Below are 22,399 nucleotides of genomic sequence, written 5' to 3'. Positions count from 1 at the left end.
ATCCACAAAGTAGTGGGAAGGTCGAGAGGTTAAATGGAACTCTAAAATTAAAAATCCAAAAGGCAATGGTGGAAACCGGGAAACCATGGACCGAGTGTTTACCATTAGCCCTCTTTTCGGTAATATATACACCCAACAAAAGGACAGGGTTGAGTCCCTATGAAGTTTTATTTGGCACGGTTCCTAATTTAGGATGTTATTTTCCACAGTTGCTCCAAATGCAGTATGGTAGGTTAACCGATTATGTACAAGCTTTACATGGGCACCCCACTAAAATATATTCTCCAGTTTTCTCTTAGATTCCAGATCCAGACAATTGTGAAGGCTTTCATAAGCCTCAACCTGGAGAGTGGGTTGTGATAAAGAGATCTTGACTCCAGATGCGATGGTCCTTTCCAGGTGTTGCTAACCACAAGTACTTCGGCGAAACTTGAAGGAAAACCCAACTGGATTCACACCAGCCACTGTAAAAAGGTTGTACATCCCGAGGAGAAGGACACGGAAGAACTCTAAAATCATGAAATTGCTTATTTACTTACAAGTATTGTCTGGCATATGCTGGTTATGGACGGTTGCCTACGCTCCTGCTCATTTGACTAAACAAATAATGACTGACATCATGCCATGGCACTGGAAATATTCGACACAAAAATCGCACTCAGGACAGGTTTAATTGCACAGCAAACACTCAGTGTAATGTTTTCAATATGAGGGTATGTGCACACGTAGTGACCAAAAACGTCTGAAAATACAGAGCTGTTTTCAAGGGAAAACAGCCCCTGATTTTCAGACGTTTTTTGAGCAACTCGCGTTTTTCGCGGCGTTTTCGCAGCGTTTTTTACGTCCGTTTTTGGAGCTGTTTTCATTGGAGTCTATGAGAAAACAGCTCCAAAAACGTCCGTTTACGTCTGAAAATAGGTTGTGTGAACCCAGCCTAACGCGTTCAAGATCTGATTGCCCCTGGTACATTGGGAGAAGAGACGGACAAGGAGTTGTGTTTGTCAAAATAGACCAAGGAGTAGTTAATTTAACTTATACCCTGCATGTTATTATGACTTGTTGTGCTTTCACCTATAGACAAACGATATCGCACAGTTGAAAGTCACCAGCATTGAAATTTGCTGAACTAAAGCAGGTGTCTGAATCACTCTATACCAAGTCCCAGGTTATTGAATGAGACCATACAAATATTTATGGGCACCCATATTGACACCAAAAACAAGATATAATATTGTCAGCTAACAGACCAGGGTATGTATGTAACTAACAATCTTCTATGTATGAACCTTGTTTAATGGAACACGTAGACAACGTATGTGCATTCACAATAATACCTAGTAAATATCTACATGTATATGTCGAAATCAGTCCACAGCATATATGTATAATAACTAACACACCAGAAACTCTAACACCCGTCAGTAAATGTATGGATAATATTGCTCACATACAGTGGAACAACCAAACCATTGTGTTTCTTCCTAATCTAGAGGAAACTATTAGTACAGTATGGGTACCTGAACCTTTACACTACCAACATTTTATTTTGCCCTTGAATGAACTTAGGGAAATATTACGAGGGTCTGACCAGGTGAGGAAAATGATGACAGTGCACAATGTGACTTTACAAACGGTAAAAATGGCAGCCACTATTACTGGAGGCCATTTAACACACTTGGTATGACATCTTTACAGGGTTCTCACCCACGGTCTCAAAAATATTAAGTTACCAGTTTCAACCACTTATATGTTTAATGATTTTGTTTGTCATACGATTATGTTTTAATTGTTCTGCTTTTTGTAAAATAAGGACGGTTTTTGATAAAAGGCCTCTATTATATAATGAAAGATTGTTGTGAGATATTAGGTCACTGATCTATGGTGAATCAGGTGAAGAAAACCAATTCCGTAAGCCCTGCCTTCGCTGAAGGAAGTAGCCAAAGTTCCATTTATGGGTAATTCAGTAACCTAATTTTTCACAAAAGGTGGGATTTGTGAAGGAATAATTTCAAAATTCCATGTTTTGTATTTTGTGTCAGTATACACTGCACTGTGTGATATTCATTTTTGTATTTTCTTTTAGTTTGTCTTGTAATGATCTGCAGAATACTCAGTTATTTCTTTTTAGCAGTAAAATACTTTGGGATGGCGCTCAAGGTCAGAGGGAGGAATTCTCCCTTTGCTGATTACGCTCTGAGTTATGTTCTTTGTTCTGTGTCCTATAAATATACGCTGTATAGGATAATAAATGAGAATCTTTCCTATTGAGAACTTGGTCTCAGCGTCACTGATTCTCCAGCTGGTATATACCTACTTCTAATTTGGAACCTACAGAAATCAAGGCGTAGTGGTACCGTTGCGACCACATCCCTATTATACTATTTACTATTAACGTTATAATAAATCATTTATTACATATACAAGGAGTCGGTGATAATATGTTACATAAAACAAGACAAGACTAATAAAGTGGTTTCTCCACCATAGAGATTTATGGCATTTTGATGGAAGATCGGTGGTCTTCAACTAGTAGGAACCAAAAGTTGTGAAAATGTGGATTCCCGATGCCGCGTTCCCTCTTGAGAAGTGGCTGTCCATGTGCAGTCACTCTCCATTATAGACTTGCATGTAGTTTATAGTATTTCAACTACATTGCTCCTCTCTGGGAGTTTTTGCGGTATTTCTATAAACTCTGCTGCATAGGTTGATATTTTTGTGCAGGCAGCGACAAGTAATGTCTGAAAGGCTAATTCCCAGTCACTTTCCATTGTTAAAGAGACCCTAAGGCCCTCCTCACATCACTTTTGTGATGTCCGTTTAGCGTGTACATCGGAAAAAGCTTTATCAGCCCAACGAATTCGAAAAAAGTGTATCGTTTTGGCCTTTGTCGGGTTGGTATACATCACTATACCTTTTTTTGAAGAATTGAAAAGTATGGTAGATGACGCTTTCGCCTCCCATTGGATCCAACAAAAAAACCATATACTGCTCAGTATACGGTTTTTTACACGAGAGCCAACGGGTGGATCCATGCCACTGTATGGCTTCCGCCACAGGCAACCGATTAAAGGATATATCATGGATTTTCCAATAGCCTTTCATGACATATACGTTAAACGGATGCCATTAGCGTCTATCGGTGACAGGTCCATTGAATGGATACCTAATAGTGGCATCTGTCACCCATAGCCTATAATGGTATGCATTGAACTCACATGACTCCAGTTCACGACGTATCTGTTTGACAAATACCATTAAAGTCTAAGTTACTGTGCCAGGCCTGGGGAGGGGGGAGGGTATATAGGGAGGAGTAAAATGTAAATTTATGTGATTGTTAAGTTATTTTTTTTCACTGTGGATGTTGTAAAAAAAAATAATTATGGTGAGAATTGCCACTTTTAGGCATTCGTGGCAGCGTACGTCTATCGTTTATTTTGGGAGCTTTTTCCTGACGTATACGTTAAACGTAGGCAAAAAACGTGATTTGAACGAGGCCTTAACCCATCAGGTCAACTTGTCTCTATTTACTCTCCTGGTGAATGTTGTTTATTGTGCAGGGAGCAGCTATTTTGGGCTGGGAGAGGTTGACTGTATGGTCCCTCAATGGAATTAGTGACAAGAAAATGTCTGCCCCCATGATCACTACTTTATTTCATATACCTTGTGTTCTGAGAATCTCCAGATATATATGTAATAGAAATACATGTGTAAATGATATAAGCACCTTATCTATACTAGCTGCTGACTTTGTGTTTTGTATTCCTTTAACGCCTCATGCACACGACCGTGTGCGCCGACCGAGTCCCGTCAGTGATCCGAGGAAAGATAGGACATGTTCTATCTTTCCTCGGATCGGAGACTCGGACCCTTTTTCACCCGCTAAACTGAATGGGTCCGTGAAGACTATTGGGTGCCATTCAGATGCCGTCAAAAACGGCCCGAGTGGCACAACGGTCGTGTGCATGAGGCATAAGGGGCAGTTGGCGAGATAGCAAGAAGGCAGAAGACACCCCCAAACACAATGAGAGTTTCCATTGATTGAGGGGACACTGTCTATTTCTGAAGACTTCACCTTTTTTTATTGTCTTATCTGTTAAGATAAAAGCAAGATACCAAAGACCAGACCATATATATTTGAAGAGATTTCTAAATTATATTAATAGAAAATGTTGATAGAGAAATGTGTGATCTTAGTACTGACCACCTCCTTGTCTCCGATCTAGTACCAGCTCAGAACCACCAAGTTGCCATGCAATACCAATTAAAAGATTATAGTTGTTAGGCAATGTGTCCTTAGCAACCAGTCTGTCTCAAAGGACAAACTGATTTGGCACCTCGCTGACAAGACGAAAGGCAATTTAGCAGCAGTCAGAGCATGGTATTCTCCACAGCAGCCTGCGCCAGTGGCAGGCCTTTCACTCCACTCAGTCCCATGGATATCCCGGGCTGAAGATCCCAACTTCAAATGGTATCCGTGTCGCTCCCAGTGCACTGTTTCTTAATGTCTGTCTGTAAATAGCATGAATCACTCCACAGCCGATGGATCCAGGAGGTGGGGCTGAGTTACTGGGCATGTGTGTCCACTGAAACTGGGCAAATTGGGCAGATGTTCTTAGAGGAGATCAAAAGAACACCAGGGGGCGCCATAAAAAGTATATAATATCATTAGTTACATGAAGGAGGTTTTTTTGTTTTTTAAATAATGATTGTAATTGAAAAATCTGCAGTTTGCCTGATCTAAAAGAAAAATGTAATATTCCATTGTGGGAATACCCCTACACAGCTCCCCCCCCCCCCCCCCCAAAAAAAAGGAATGAATGAAAGGTTGAATTGTGCTTTAAATGTGACTGCTGCATATTGTACAGTAGGATATTTTATGTCTTAACTTACTCAGACTGTTGTGGTATGAGAACGCTCTCCCCAGTGCTTAACATCAGAACTTTGTCACCGACAGCTACCACAGAGGAGCCTTCCTGTAATGTATTGTTATAATAGCACGTTACTATAAAGTATATCATGATTTATTATAATATTACATAGGATACACAACTCCATGTTAACAGCTCTATTCCAGAACTATAAAAAAGATCAATTCATGAGAAAATTGAAAAAAAAATCTCAGCATCCCAACTCATAGCTCAGAGCTCTTGTACCCTGGTGCAAAAGACTTCCCACGGCCGACTCATTAACTTCAAGAAAAAGAATAGGGATTGGAATAAAAGTGGATAACAATTTTCATCATGTGGTGTACTATTTGTGGAGCTTGAGTGAGGCGGTCTATCGGGGACCAGGGACTGGGGACACTGCTGCAAGTTTTTGTCATGCCAATTTTACAGATGCCCCAATGCCCCTATAATAGTAGTAGTAGCCAAGGCTAGTTATTTATTGCACTTGCTCCGCAGCCATGTCTTCTTCATATATGACCATGCCAATCCAACCCTCTGCCCTGCTCTGTGCTAGAGTATATATTAGCAGTCGGGAGTGTGTGAGACCCACGCCAGCTAATAGCACGGGTCATACCTCATGAATCCTTATATGATCTGTCAATGAGTCTTTCACTAGAAAAGGGTGGAGAGAGTTACAATAAAACACACACCTATGAGGCAATGTTGTACCTCAAACTAAAAGGAAAGCTTGGTCCTGATAGGTGTTATCCCAAAATCGACCATTATCCCCTATCCATAGAATAGGTGATAATTGTCTGATCGTGGGGGCCTCACTGAGAACTGGGTTTTCGGATTCCCCGTTCCTTCTCACTGCAACCCCCTTCCAGTGAGGAGATTAAATGAAGCTGAGGTTAAGATGCGCCCGCCACTTTATTTAATGCTTATGACAATAATGTAAACAGCCAAGTGTTGTACTTGGCTAATTCCATCATTTCTATAGACTTTGAAAGGAGCGGGACCGCGGATGGTCAAATGCCAACCCGTTTAATGTCAAGCAGTGAGGAGGAAAAGGGGACTCGGGACCCACCGCTGGGAAACTCACTCATCGCGAGAACGGGGATCCCAAAACCCTTTTTCCTCCTGACTGCTCAACCAGAGTAAGGAGGACATTGAATGCATGTGTGGTGCCATTCTTTTTTTTAAAGTTTATAGGAATGACGGAAACAGCCAAGTACAGCGTTTAGCTGTTTCCGTTATTAGCATTAAAAGGATTGGCAGGCGCATGCTCAACTGCCGCTTCTGTCAAACTCCTCCACACTGCAAGGAGGTGCAGTAAGGAGCAACGGGGAATTCGAACACCCGGTTCCCGCAATCAATGGGTTCAAAGTGGAGGGGCCCTCAATGATTGGATAATTAGCACCTATCCTGTGGATAGGTGACAATTGTCAATTCTGTAAATATCCCTTTAAATTCAAAATAGGCCCGGTCGTTTGACTTTCTGTATCAATTCCCAATTGTTTTCAAAATCTCTGCTTGCTGTCATTCAATAGGGACCTTCATTGTTTACTTCCAGGGTATAAAATTCCGTCTTTGGTCATGTGTTGATCACAGAGGTGCACGTCTCGTCACAAGACAGATCTCTCCCATAATGGAACTGTTATCAGTCTTGCACCTGAGTAATCATCACATGACCATGGAATGATTTGCATCACCTGAAAGTAAACAGTGACGTTTACTATTAAATGACAGCAAGCAGAGATTTTGAAAACAATTGATAATTGATAAAGGAAGTTTAAAAAAAAAAAAGAACATAAAAATGCATAACTATTCATTGTACAAAGAAAAATAATTATTTGCTTAAACCGGAATAAACCTTTAAGACTAAGAAAGTCATGCAACATTTAGAAACTTTAAAAGGAAAATCTAAAAGTTCCCTGAAATTTATTTTTAATATTATCAAGTCACATTGATTTGCTTTCTCGACAGATAGGGCACAAATATAGTCTAATTTTTAACATAATTGCCCTCTCTGTTAAGACACTTGTCTGAGTAGACCAAGGAATCGAATTCTTGTAGCGTAATAGATTTATCCTGCTCACGTAGTCACTCCAGACTTTATTTTTTTAATTGCCCCCCAACCGGAAAAGTAAGATGTTTCATTGGAAAAGATGATAAGTCGGGGCTGTAGGCGGCATCTGCCGAGGATCCCATAGTCCATAGGATTGGTAAAGGTTCCAGTAGCCTGACCTGAACTTATTAAACTTTTATTACATTTCTGATTGATATCACATCATACAAATTCTACAAAAATATAGAAAAATAAAAACAACTGCAACTCCCTAATATTAAAGGGGTTTTCCTGCATGATAGACCCATTATAATCAACAGCCACCCGTTCATTCTAAACAGGGGTCCCAGAGGTTAGAACCCCACAGATTGAACATTTCTGGTATATCCTAGTGATATGTTTGTGCAAAAATTAAAAAACAAAATTAAATTAGGGAAAGAATATAAAGGAATAAGATTTTGAATTGACTATTAAAGCCAGAGATTTCTCCACATACTAGTAGGTCTTAAAAAAGAAAAGGAATGGACTAGAATCACAGTCTTAGCTCCGCAATCTAATAACAGTACATCATAAATATTTGTCATTAAAATGATTCACTGAAAACCACATTTGACGTATCAGTTTATAATAGGTATATTTTTTAACATACCAGTTGCCATAACCAGGTATCTGTGTATAATGTGCTATCCGCAGTTTCTCCAGCTCCGTAGACAGTAGTCTGAAAACAAAAAAGGCACTTTATATACAATGGTAAACTGAAAATCGTCTGAGCCTAGGGAATAAGGGTCATGGGCTCCTTAACACTTACAATACAATTTTGTTTTTGTTTTTTGCTTTATATAAAATTTATTTTTTGGTAAGGAGCTCCCCCTAGTGGTTCCTGCCAGCAAAAAGAATACTATCATTTGACTGTGATGCCTGTTAACTTACAGGGCACCTGTTTTTTTTCTTGTTTTTTTTTCATGCATATCATCATACCTTTGTCTCATATCGATCTTCAAACAAATGTACATATTTTTTGTTCTCTATTTCCAAACGGTGAGTATCTAACCATCTCTGAAAGGAAAATGGTTCCATAACTTTTTCAGTATTTAACTGGAATGGAATTTTTTCTGGTATTTGGTCTTTAAACAAACAAAACAATGAGAAGTTAGTACTAAAAATATCCCATTGTACTACATTGATGTTTATTCTAATATGGCCCTGTCTCCTATACAATATATGAACTATTTTCAGTTTAAACCAAAGATGTAATGGCCCCTTCCAGGTAGACTTCAGACAAAAATAGCATACATATAGCACAGTGAGCGAAATTTACTAAACAAAATGCGCCAAACAAGTGGTGTACATGGTGTCTGCCAAATTTATTATGTGTTTTAGACACTATTTGCAACTTTCCCAGACTGCGGTATTCCATACGATTGAAAAGACGTTTCGACATGTACCAGCTAAGCAGAGGCCAAAAAATGTTGTCTATTTGGCCTCCATTGGGCTGGTTTATGTAAAAATATCTTATTTTTTCAATTAGATTGAATACCGCAGTCTGGGAAAGTTGCAAATAGTGTCTAAAAAAACCATAATAAATTTGGGGGTTTATGGATATGTTTGACATATGCACTGGGGACTTTACCGCTGCATACGCCAATGGGAGGTCAGAGGCGTAACCGCGCGAAGATAGGGCATGTCCCTTCTTTCTCCCACGAGCCGGTTTTACCGCTCGCGGGAGAAAACCGCCTCCACCTCCCATTGAATTCAATGGGAGGCATTTTCGGCCGGTTTTTGGCGAGTTTTGCGGCGCGGTTTCCGCGTCAAAAAACTCGTCAAGAAACTCTGTGTGAACATAGCCTAACAGAGGCGATGTACATGAAGTCATCACTGCCTGTAACCACACAGTGCAGATGGATATTTCACCATTAAACATGACCCTCCATAACACAATAATCTATAGGGCAGGTGACTAGAACTGCTTCTATGGATAGCCACATGTTGGGGGGGGGGAGGCATAAACTAGGAAAATACATAAAATTAGGATTTTTAAAAATCACAATAACTTTTTTCACCCTTTTTAAATGGAGCAGTAGAGCCTGTGTGAACGTTCCCATACACACAGGGGGCTCCAGGCGTATCATATAAATTACCACGTCCTGCGGCTCGAAAGCCATGGCCGGGGCTGAATTTATTGTAATCATTTTTCAGTAGAATTAAAATTAATAATGCAGCCTCCAATTACAGGTATTTCTCATATTCTGCTCTGTTAATGTTGCATTGATTTACTGACCTAATATAATCTCACGTCCTAATATTTAAGCTAAGAAAACTCTAAGATTATTACAAATCATACCCCATCTTCCCGGCTTATTATTACACTGAAAGTTCGGAGAATATTTATTTATGCCGTCCACATTATTTCAGACACAAATATTTCAATCTTAAATCACAGGACATTTTAATATCCTCTACTGTTCTGCCCGGAATGCCCCCAAAATGCCCCTTGGCGGATGTGCGCCACCGGTCATATACTGATGATCTATCCTGTGGATAGGTCATTAGTATGGAAAATCGGCGTGTGCCCGGACAACCCCTTTAAGCCTTCCCGGATGCAAGGTTTAATAGTAGAACACAGATAAAGGCAATAAACGGCAATAAAAATCAATCATAGTAGCATTCAGATTTCACCTTCCAGGTGTCAGAACATTTGGGTGGAGGTTTTATAATCACTATTACCTGGGTCAGGTTTTCCTGTTTTATGTTGTTTTGAGTTGAAAAATCTAAAAAGTGAAAAATTAAACAAGTTGTTTTATTATGTTATGTCATAATTATATTATTTTTAGAGTTATTTTAATTAAGTATGCTAGTAGCAGAAGAACCATGACAAATCTATTTTATATATACTGAATAGAATTGTAGAGAACATATATGCTTTCCAAGCAGGTAACGGTTCCTAAAATAAAGTTGTAAGATTAGCGACACCTGCAGGTAACAGTAAGGTACTACAAACAATCAAATTGTATATCAAGGAGAGAGGTTGCGTCTGGCTGTGAATACCTCTGTGATACAGTAGGCAATAAAACATACATGTATGAACCCGTGGGGAATAAGCCTCTGCATGCTGCGCTATTGTTTCCGGTAAATTTGGCCGCATCTGTGCCGTATCTGTGACGGAGGCCCCTAGCCTCAAAGGCAGATGTGAACAAGGCCTTGACTGCCAACGATAACCTCAGCTCTGCCGCATTGTCAAACTCTGGTTTTCTCCATTTGTATCAACTTAAACACAAACTAAAAAACATCATAATCCACCAAAACATTAAAAAACAACACACCAACCACATAATACAAAGCATAATAGATGACAGACTTACTCATTAATTATTGGTCCAAGTTCTACTCCAAGATCTTTACAATGAAACCACTTTTCAAATAAAACTTCAGTGGAGTTGTCCACATAAAACCTATAAAAAAAATAAAAAAATTGTTGATTAATTTTTTGTGGTGAGAAAGAACAGGACAGAAAAACATAACTAGAAGACATAATGTGGACAGAACTCTACAATTCAGCTGTCTGAAATGGGCCTTACTCTGGGACGTGTTGAAAGACATATCTTAACATTTCCTGGACACCATCCACAAGCTGCTTTTGACGGACCTGCTATTATTGGCCTCTATTTTGTACATTGAGTGTTGGTGTCTTCCTGTGACAAGAAATGGGTGTGATTGAAAACTAGGCTATTTGATTTTTCATGTAGATTTCACACAAGTTTTAATAAAAATGAGATCATGATAAAAATCTTCCTGCTTGTTGATGGTTTCCAGGTGACCAATTTTTTTTTACACTGCAGAACACATCAGTAATAAATGAGAATAGCAAATAGACAATCAAGATATACTACAAATATGCTAGACTATATTTTCTTACTACATAAGCAGTCTTAGTCAAAGTGTAGTATCCCTTGATAATGTTCCTGTACTGTCATGAATAATTTCAAAGACATACAAAACTTACCATAACCTTACCACCTACCTTGTCACAACAGACAACATTGAAGTCTTTCAAAAGCGTAACTTGAAGTTCCTGGGCCCCTAATGAAAAATCTGTAACAGGGCCCCCACCTACCATTTATAATACTGGTGTTTTCTTATGTGGCATATGGACATTTTTACTTCCTCAGGCAAAATGTGCAACTGCTAACTCTGCACCCCCTATTGATCTCCCTGAGTCTTTCTGCTTAAATTCATAATCTATTGAAAATCTATTAAATCTATAATAAGAAAAGTGAAGGAGATTCCTATAGCTGCCACTAGGGGGAGCTCACTGCTTAGAGATTTTTATAGCTCCTATTGAGTTTTATAGTAGCTGTATAAATCCATGTGCACTGAGCTCCCCCTAGTGGTGGCTGCAGACAGCCAGAGTTTTACTATGTACTGTGTGAAGTGAAACACGGGGTGCTTCTTTAATGGGGTCACTCTGATGGAATGCAAAGACGAGGTTTACATGATAAATCCCTAAAATAAAGATTCTGAAAAGTAGGCAAGTATATGGTCCAATATTCTGTTCATGAATGGGGAGGATCAGGATGAGCATTGCTATAAGTTCTATCCAGACAGCTCAGTATGACAGAACGATGTCTAAAAACTGAATTATTGTGAGTTTTAGATTTTTCTTGATAATTTTATCAGTAAGCAATGCTGCATCTGTAATTACTAGAGATAAACTAATCGATTCTACAATAATTAAATTTGGTCCGGATTTCACAAAAGATTCGGATTCAGCAAAATCCAAAACTTTTAAGATTGGTGGCGTACTACTTTCGGCAAAATGCCAGCTGCCATTGGGCAGGCTTGGCATTAAAGGGGTTGGCCACTTTATGTTTATTTACACTAATCTGTGGAAAAAAGCATTATGTGCCACTTACTAATAGATAGTTATTAGAAGAACAGCGCCAATGTCTTGCTCTGTGAGGCGCCACCCACTGGTTAGTACAGCCTTCTCCACAGACTTGCACTCCCGTTCTAAACATGGCCGCTGGTGGAGGGACATGTGACCAGGCATGGGAATAACACTGCGCACAGCACTGCACATGCCCTAGATTACCCTTGCTGTGTGCAGTGTTATTCAAGGGAGGACGCTGATGGGCATGCAGGACGCATGCACCTCCATCAGCGGCCATGTTTAGAACAGGAGCGGCGCTTCACAGAGGAGGACGTTGGCGCTGATCTTCTAATAACTATGTATTAATAAGTGGCACATAATGCTGCTTCCCACACATTAGTGAAAATACACAAAAAGTGGACAACCCCTTCAGTCCTAGAAGACATCAGAGAGTGAGACACAAGTTTTTAGGGACTTGAGATTTGCGGTGAATTTATTTGGACCGAATCAAAACAGATGGCTGGTTCGATCGGATCGGACCCAAAACTAATTTCAGAAAATTCGCTCATCTCTAGTAATTAGGATTGGTAACAAATATAACATATACCTCAAGCCGTCTCTCTCTGCATCTGATCTCCTCCTCTCAAACACAAGCCCCACCGTGTGCGCAAATCTTTGCGGAGAATGCGGTATCCGAGCAGGAAGCAGAAACATCTGTACAGACGGAATATATTATAGTAGGAGACGATTCACACAGATATAGAATTATAATAAACCCCAGTTATCCTCAAACATGACAACGACTGTGATCAGAGAGGAGCAAACACATGAAATGTCTTGTAGATGTCTTGTCTGATCTCCACATTACAATTATCCCTGTGGTGAGCATCATATATCATGTCAGCCTCTCAGACCTTATCCCCTAATGACAAAAATTATGTGTTCTGCTTTATCTACAAGAAAACCTCATGCGCCTATAAACAATGACTTGTTATTTGAAGATCCCATCACTTGCTGCAGGATCCTCCAAGACTTATGTATTTTAGGTATTTCCAGACCTCTTTGGGCATTCGCTTACACAGGTATTATTTTATCCCCTTCCCCACCTCTCCCCCCAATTAAGGCCCCCTGCACACGACCGTGCATGTAATCACTGTAGGTAATTATGGGCACGGCCGGCTGCTGACGGCCACAGACAGCCATCCGCATTTGTGGGCTGTGCTCCCATATAAAGTATGGTAGCACGGTCTGTAAAAAGCAAAAAATAGGATGTGTCCTATCTTTTTCGGAGCCTTTCTACGGCACGGAGACATTCACGTAAATATACAGGAAGGTCTCCGTGGGCAATAGAAGTGAATGGGTCCATAATTACGGACCGTAAGTATGGATGAATTCTACGGTCGTGTGCATGGGACCTTACCGTGTTAGAATTGTCTGGCAGCCGCTCCCGAACGTCTCTATAAGAATCAACATTAATGTTCAGCTGAGCCAAATTAGTGTACAGATGTGTCCACCATTACCTTTGCCTAAATTTGGTTAAGGACTCCAATTTATCATGAAATGAATTCAATACAATATCGTGACATGTTAGTAAAACCTTTAAGAAGCTGCAATCCACATCAACGCCACCGGGTGACCACACATAGACATATAGCATAGACATCTTGTGATAGAGTATCGCAAAATCATGTTTGTTTGTTTTTTCAAAGCTAGTCATTTCATGCCACACATCTCAGGATATGTTGAGATTATTTACCTGCAGCAAATAAGCAGTACATAGTTCCCATAGAAATCAATGGATGTATGTTTAATGTACAGACGTGCCGGGTCCTTTGGAGCGGGTGATGTCCTTTGTCATTGCTCTTTATCCTGGCTAATAAATAAGGGTGGCCTACCTACATTATATCAGCATTTTGGAAAATATATATTTTTTTAATACAGACAACCCCTGTAATGTCAATGAAGGATGGCAGACCACTGACCAAAGTCTGCTTTTGGAGGAAATATAGATAGAACAGGTAAGATTTTTTTTTACTCTACACCATAGTCATCATCAACTGTTTTTTCCACCTGCTCCACAGAAATGAACAAACGCAATCCCTGGGACACCGTTGGCTAATCCCTAAACTAGGGCCCTAGCTAGGGGGAGTCTGGTGGGGCAGGTGCCCGAGGTGCTGGATGCCAACAGGGTATCACCAAATTATTTTGCCATGGCCAGGATATTTAGATATAAGGCTAGGGCAGCAAACCGAATATTTGCCCTGAGCCAAACTTTTCATTCAGATGTGTCCTTCCTTACCTTTCCTCTTATCTCATAATATCCTGAGTTGTGTGGCTTAAGATGGCCAGCTTTGAAAAAAACATGATTTCACGATACTCTGTCATGAGATGTGTATGCTATATGTGTCTGTGTGCGGCCACCCAGTGGATTTGATACGTATTGCAGCTTGTCAAGGGTTTTGCTAGCATATCATGATATTGTATTGAATTTGTTTAATAAGAAATTTGATTTCTTAACCAAATTCTAACAAAGGGTAAGAAAGGACATATCTGTACATCATACTGGCACTTGTTTGGTTGAAGCCTTAACTGAGGCTAAAACTTTCTGATATACTAAATCCAATTTCTATATAAAGATTATACTATGGTTGCGTGGACATTATTGTGCTTGTGGGAGCCCATTCAACACCGCCCTGGCTCCTACATTTCCACCACTGTAACCCAAGGGTTTGCAGAGTCGTAAATCTACACATAGTCTTTATTCTACAGATTTAGGCTTTCATACTTTAACCAATGACGTGTTGAGGTTTGGTACTTGTTCTTTACTTTTTTTAATAAAAAAAATCCAATAAAAGAATGTCAATATGATTGCCGGACTGGTGCTGTAGGGAAATATCAGCTGAAACAACGGTATCTGTCTACCTTGGTGTAAATGGAATACATCAGAATGTCAGACCCATAGAGTATTTTACAGAAGAGTGAACTGGGACCAAAACCAGGAGATGCCGTCCAACGTAATTTTGGAAAATTATATTAATCCCATTGTAAAATGACTCCGTGCTTGATTCCACGTTCACTTGTTTTTTCAAAAGTTGCAATGCTAAGGGACACATCACACTCCAAATATCCACAAAGTCACATAACCATAGAAAGCCTAAATAGTATCGTCTTGCCAATGGAAATGTGTAATTACGCAGAATTAAAGAGCTATTTAATCTTAATTGCTTTTAGTATTAGTAAAGGGAAGCCTGTAATGTAGAACAATGATTTCATAGCTGCAGTGTTATACAGCAGTAATTCACGGGAAATTACATTATTATTAATATAGTCAATTATTTGGGGCTGATAGATCTAACTCTAAATGCGGTCATAAACTCTAACCACCGGGGGTTTTAGATCCAACATTCTCTGCTAAAATATATTTATGGTGGTTGGAGATTCATTTTTCTAATATGAAGCTCCGAATCCCCTGCATAGACAGAATGAAATTATAAACATCTGTACCTGTAGCCACCACTAGGGGGTGCTTACTGCACGTTGTTTTATTATTGAGATGGAGTCATGGGGCTCCACTGAGCTCTGTAACACCCTTATTCTAGCAATTGGTAGGGGTCACAGCGGTTAGACCTTTACCGACCAGTAAGTAACGGCAACACTTAGTAGTATGCTGGTAATTTCTGGAGTCGGAGTACCCACTTAATGATTATCTTTATTTGTATATTACTAAAACAGACGGTTCTGGCCAATGCAAATTTGTTCCATTGGTTATAGCAGTTTATGGCTTGCTTTAAGTGTTTCTTGCTACTTCATCTCTGGATGCACGGGAGACTTGACCTATGTATGGCCACCTTTAGACTTTTTTGAGAAACTTCCCATAAAGTTATTTTAGGGCAAACATATAGGATACATTGATAAACTTACCTCCCCTTCTTTAATGTATATGTCCTTATGTTCTCCATTCTCAATTATCTTCAGGCACATATCTCCTTCCAACTGGTAAAATAACTGTAAAACAGGAAGTTGCACCCCGTGAACTTATTTTATCATCATCATGATCAGAAATCTGAGAACATCTTCAATTGGCCTGACCAACTCATATCTACATTGTATGTCCAACATCGGGGATAGAGGGATCAGGCAGGTTGGATTTTAGCCATCCCCGATTTTTCGTTCCCATGGGAAATAAGCAGTGCCAGTTATGTCTGGCATCTGCTTAGGCGTCGCAAAACAACGCTCAGTCCGTACTTACCTGGGCAGACGGTTTCAGCGGCAGGAGCTCCCTCTAGTGGCTGGAATGCGAGGATACACGCCGGAGCTCCCTCTAGCGGCTTGAATGCAAAATACAATCTGGAACTCCCTCTAGTGGCTAGTACGTGGCATTACCTACAATTCTGGTAAACTCCCCGCTGACGTCACATGACACCTAGCTTAAGGACAGCCCATATAAGCCTCTCTCTGAGCACAAACAGGCGCCAGAGTATCAGGTCATTTCTACCTAGCGCCAGCATTGCACCATACCTTATCTGACTTCCTGTGTAACGACTTCCGCTTGTATCTCTGACCTCTGCATCTGTGCCTGTGACCCTGACCTCGGCTATTCCTGACCATGCTGCTGTGTCCTGATCCTGTACTGCATCCGTGGTAACATCTGCACGGTTCAAGGCCGCTTCCTTTAATGGACGTGATCTGCAGATTCCGCACGGCGAAGTCCAAACGGCCTTGTGGCTGTCCCTGGTGAATACCGGGAAATCTGTTGGTATCGGCACTTCTGTGCTTTTAAGCGCTACTAGATACTGGCGAAACTGAATCTCATCCTTAGGGCTTATTCAGAGGAACGTGATATACGTCTGTGCAACGCGCGTGATTTTCACGCGCCTCGCACGGACCTATATTAGTCTATGGGCCAGTGCAGACAGTCCGTGATTTTTAGGCAGCGTATGTCCGCTGCGTAAAACTCACGACATGTCCGTTCTTTGTGCGGCTTTCACGCATCACGCACCCATTGAAGTCAATGTGTGCGTGAAAATCCTGCGCACCACACAGAAGCACTTCCGTGGGACAGGCGTGATTCGTGCAACAGCAGTAACATTACGAATGTAAACAGAAAAGCACCACGTGCTTTTCTGTTTACAAACATACAAACAGAGTGTCATAATGATGGCGGCTGCGCGAAAATCACGCAGCCGCGCACCATATGCTGCTGACACACGGAGCTGTCAAGTGCCTTTTGCGCGTGCAAAACGCCGCGTTTTTTGCGCGCGCAAAACGCACACGCTCTTGAGGATCCGGCCTTACTGCTAGGTTTGTGACGGTTGGCAAATGAACATTTATCACAAGTCTGTTTTCTTTTTTGGAGTGAGAATATCAGTCTCAAAACCTTGAATGCAAATTTGGTGTCATTTTAAAATTTAGCAATTTCCGCCCAAACTGAATAATTAATGGAGCCAATGTTCCAAACTTATGTTCATAAGAGCTATACAAATGTAACATCATTAGCACATCATAAGAAAACACAGCGCACAAGTATATAAGTCATCAGAAAATGATTGACAAAACTTTGCCTTCCCAATATTTCTGCAACCCCAACCACTTCAAACCCTTCCCAACCACTCCAACAATCACCCCATGCCCTCAATTCAGACAATCCTATCAAGGTCTAAGATTCAGCTGTGGTTGGCAATTTGGCTCTTTGGCAGGCACAGGGAACTTTTGGCTAGCACTCTATGGGGGCTGCATGGCTGACAATTGGGTCAATGTGGCTAGCTGAAGGGCTCTATGGCTAGCAATAGGGTCTCTGACTGGCACTGGGGACAGTATGGCACCTCTGTGGTTGGCAATAACATAAGGAAACGTTGACTGATGGTGAATTGAGTCACAAAAGGGGTCTAAATCTTTTAAGGTTAGTAGGACATGTTCACATTTAGTAGCTTTGCAGCATTTTGCCCATTGCATATTTGCAATGCAGCTAGCAGATGTTATACAGTAAGGCGGTCATATTTTTGCGCCTGTATTATGGCTGCAAGTAATACTATTGATACTATGATACTATTAGTCCGTGTCATCAGTTAGGCCAGGATTTAATGGGCTAAAACGAGCATTAAATCTTCTAAGGAGTCGGATACATCGCAGTTTCTTGGGAATATGTCACAGTTTTTTCAAAGCCCAAATCCTAACTTTTTGTCGTTTGTAATGTGGGATAAAAGATGCTGCATAAACCCCATATAAATATGTATTTTTTTTAAAATTTTAGATGCCATGTTTCAGTAAGGCCTGATTCACACAAACGTGTTAAACGTCCGTGGGACGGCCGTTGAAACAGCTCGTCCCACAGACCTATGTAATTCAATGCGGCCGTTCACAAAGCCGTTGTTTCAACGGACCGTGTGAAGGGTCCGTGGGAAAATAAGACATGTCCATTCTTTGCACGCATCGCACATCCCTCCATAGACTCTCAACTATGGGGGGGATGCGTGACATCGCGTCCCGCAGCGCTGAGCACGGATGCACCTCGGACGTGAAAAATGGCAGTTTTTCATGTCCGAGATGCGCAGCGCTCATGTGAATCAGGCCTTCCAGTCACATGGGAACATTTCTGAAAATACAGATATTATTAGGATATTATTTGGTTAAAGGGTTATTCCCGTCTTCACTTTTAAAAATTATCTTCCCCAAAACTAATTTTCTATTCAAAATAAACATGTTATACCCCTTCATGTTTTCTTACCTCTCCTTTTCCACTTTTTCATGGCGTGGTCCTGCTCCTCATTCCCTGGCTTTTCTGACATAGTGGGCGGTACTAAACCCCTTTCTGTGTAAATCCAGCAAGTGGCGCTGCAATATTATCACTGCACTGCTTGTAGGTGTGCGCGCGCTCCCCACACTGCTGCTATGAATATTACTACATGCAGCATCAGGGGGAACAATTCTGTGCCACTATGTTCTAACAGGAATTGTAAAGGAGGTTTCCCATTCCCCTCTCGTTACCATCTCCTGTTTCAGTGTAATAATGTCGGTAATAAGGATTGGTGGAGTGGACTTCTCGGTCAGCAGCTGTTTCAGCTGATCTGTGCAGGACCGTGAGAAGATGACTGTAGCAGAGCCCGTAATCAGGCCTATCACCAAGAGCTTACTTTACTTAGGCTTCGTTCACATCTGCGTCAGGACTCCGTTCTGATGTTCCGTCAGAGTTTTCCATCAGAACGGAGAACGGAGCCCTGACTGACACAAACGGAAACCAGGGATTTCCGTTTCCATCACCATTGATTTCAATGCTGACGGATCCGGTGTCAATGGTTTCCGTTTGTCTCAGTTGTGCAAGGGTCCTGTTGGGTTCCATTGTTTTGATGGAATCAATAGCGTATTAGATAGATAGATAGATAGATAGATAGATAGATAGATAGATAGATAGATAGATAGATAGATAGATAGATAGATAGATAGATAGATAGATAGATAGATAGATAGATAGATAGATAGATAGATAGATAGATAGATAGATAGATAGATAGATATGAGATAGATAGATATGAGATAGATAGATATGAGATAGATAGATTAGATAGATAGATAGATAGATAGATAGATAGATAGATAGATAGATAGATAGATAGATAGATAGATAGATAGATAGATAGATAGATAGATAGATAGATAGATAGATAGATAGATAGATAGATATGAGATAGATAGGTAGGTAGATAGATAGATAGATAGATAGATAGATAGATAGATAGATAGATAGATAGATAGATAGATAGATAGATAGATAGATAGATAGATAGATAGATAGATAGATAGATAGATATGAGATAGATAGATAGATAGATAGATAGATAGATAGATAGATAGATAGATAGATAGATAGATAGATAGATAGATAGATAGATAGATAGATAGATAGATAGATAGTTAAAACAAGTGATGAACAAAGAATCCCCACTTTATTAACTCATTAATAGGGTATATATACGAAACTGGGTTTCCCACCACCCCCGTTCCGCGGCTGACAACGGTCATCACTGAAGACTGGTCAGCGGCAGCAGAGCGGGGGATCAGTGAGGTAAGTATGGCTTTTTAAAAAAAAATTGTTCAGCATTGTGAGCTGTTTCAAAATATTTTTGGTTTGGTGAACGGGAGGGCCGCTGTGCAATTAACTAGCGCTGTGTTTCCTTCATTCTGAGGATTAGTGGGGGTTCCATTAGTCACACCGATCTGGAAGTGATCACATATCCTAGCAAAATGCCATCTCTTTAATGTTGAGAAATCCATAGGGCATATGCATGTTATGTAGGGGGTCGCCCTGCTCTATGAGACAGATCGTAGGGCCACTAACAAGCAGCGGCTCTCGCTCTGGCAGAACCGGTCCATCCATGTATTACCTGGTTGACTATAAATTTAAATGGCCGCATGTAATACTATACTTCCCCTGTCGCAGTCGCTGCAGGGAAAACGAGCAGCCAATGGCAACTTCCCCGAGCCAAAATCAGCTGTTCGCCCAGGGTCTCGGTGTGGGACCTTCAGTGTTCAACTGATCACCGCTGTAGATTTTATGTTAAAGCGGTTGTCTGAGGAGAGTACTCCCTTAATGGTATTATACAAGCTAATGGGGAAAATTACCTCTTCTCCCTCTTCAATGTGATAATCTTTCCTCTGGTTTGGGCCTCCCACAAACATTACTGTCAGCTGATTATTGTGCCTGTAAAAACAAATATTAAATATTAATATCAGAAAAAGATGAGTCAAGGAAGCGAATCCTAATTACTGTAGCAATTCTCCGGGTTCCCTGCAAGCTAATTGTTACTCCAGCCAACGAGATGGATTCCTTTGTTATTGTTTTTGCTCATTGATTTTATGCCCAAATTGCACCATGGGATATATTGGTACATGAGGCATAAATTATAAACAAGGTAATGGAGCTAAGTATAATAAATTAAGGTTTATTCAGGTCCAGTGGTGTGAAAAAGAAAACAAAACATTAGTGTATATGTAACCTTGAAAAATAGCATTTAGTAATGGTGACGGATTACAGTACATAAATTAACAATGCAAAAAACTAGAGTGTAATCTCTTGTTCGTTCAGCCCAAGTCATTACATACCCAGGTATTAGAGATACAGCAGCACCTATAGGCCGGGGGTGGCCAAATAGTCGATTGCGATCTGTTGTATTCATATACTCCTGTGCAGTGACTAGTAGATCGCAATGCCGGCCACCCCACTACACACAAGTTCACCTTAAATCGTTAGACCGAGCCACCTTAAAGAGGCTCTGTCACCAGATTATAAGTGCCCAATCTCCTACATAGTCTGATCAGCGCTGTAATATAGATTACAGCTGTAATGACGGGGTAGGGAGACAGACAGGTGAGCCCTAATCTACCTGTCCCTGCCTACTTGCAACAGCCCGTCCTAGGTGACGGCATACAACTGGGCGACGGTCCCTACGCTCAATATGTGCACGACAGACAAACAGACAAGGGTACACAGAAGTTAAGGAAATGGGGCAGTTGCCCACGGCAGCACCGTGAGCAACGAGAGTAGTGAACGAGCCGAGTCAAACCAGGAGTGTACGAGGTACCAAACGCAGAGCAGGAGAGTAGTGAACGAGCCGAGTCAAACCAGGAGTGTACGAGGTACCAAACGCAGAGCAGGAGAATTGTCAGTAAAGCCAGGGTCAAAATGAAGCAGAGGACAAAATGTTCAAGCAGCAGCAGCAGAGCCAGGACACAGACAGAATCACAGGCAAAGGAGGAGCAGGAAATGCAGGTATAAATAGACAGAGGGCGGGAGCTAGCTCCATCTGGCCAGGCTGTGATAGGCTCTCCCACTCCTCAGCCTCCCAGCCTGACTGGTAGAAGATCGTGTCACTCTCTCAGACTTAGGAGCAGGTGCAGACTGATTACCCACGGGTGTCGACACAGAAGCTGTGTCTGGCAGATCCTTTACAACAGCAGTGGTTTTTATTTTGAAAAACGATCATTTTTGAGCAAGTTATGAGCAATTTTAGATTTATGCTAATGAGTTTATTAAAGACCAACTGGGCGTGTTTTTACTTTTGACCAAGTGGGTGTTGTACAGAGGAGTGTATGAGGCTGACCAATCAGTGACCAATCAGCCTCATACACTTCTCATTGTTCCAGCCCAGCTTCTTTCACTGCACAATCACACTGCTGTGGATCATGCTGGGCTGGAACAATGAGAAGTGTATGAGGCTGATTGGTCACTGATTGGTCAGCGTCATACACTCTTCTGTACAACACCCACTTGGTCAAAAGTAAAAACACGCCCACTTGGTCAAAAGTAAAAACACACCCAGTTGGTCTTTAATAAACTCATTAGCATAAATCTAAAATTGCTCATAACTTGCTCAAAAATGATCGTTTTTCAAAATGAAAACCACTGCTGTTATCTGCATTACAGCGCCGATCAGACTATATAGGCGATAGGGCACTTCTAATCTGGTGACAGAGACTCTTTAAAGTGTACATGTCGTTTCAGGTGAATTTTCAGAATCAGCTGTCGTGTGTTTACATGAGAAATAACACAATTCCTGACCATTATATGACTTGTATTTTGCATTT

At 40.9% G+C, this 22,399-nt stretch overlaps 1 protein-coding gene across 2 annotated transcripts in view; it reads right to left on the bottom strand.

Moving 5' to 3' along the window:
• HAAO (3-hydroxyanthranilate 3,4-dioxygenase) overlaps positions 1-22,399 on the bottom strand; it is a 31,562-nt gene that overhangs the window by 6,000 nt on the left and 3,163 nt on the right. The window contains exons 2-9 of one of the 2 annotated variants that reach the window (XM_075863238.1): positions 20,438-20,516; positions 15,743-15,826; positions 12,429-12,535; positions 10,314-10,403; positions 9,679-9,722; positions 7,933-8,078; positions 7,604-7,672; positions 4,891-4,973 (exon numbers count right to left, since the gene is read on the bottom strand). In XM_075863238.1, the coding sequence (XP_075719353.1) occupies positions 4,891-4,973; positions 7,604-7,672; positions 7,933-8,078; positions 9,679-9,722; positions 10,314-10,403; positions 12,429-12,535; positions 15,743-15,826; positions 20,438-20,516 (702 nt within the window). The remainder of the gene's footprint in view (positions 1-4,890; positions 4,974-7,603; positions 7,673-7,932; positions 8,079-9,678; positions 9,723-10,313; positions 10,404-12,428; positions 12,536-15,742; positions 15,827-20,437; positions 20,517-22,399) is intronic. The other variant, XM_075863239.1, reaches the window with a different exon arrangement.

This window comes from Rhinoderma darwinii, chromosome 4 (genome assembly GCF_050947455.1).
Source record: "Rhinoderma darwinii isolate aRhiDar2 chromosome 4, aRhiDar2.hap1, whole genome shotgun sequence".
Lineage (NCBI taxonomy): Eukaryota > Metazoa > Chordata > Amphibia > Anura > Rhinodermatidae > Rhinoderma > Rhinoderma darwinii.
This window is presented reverse-complemented; position numbering and strand designations above follow the sequence as displayed.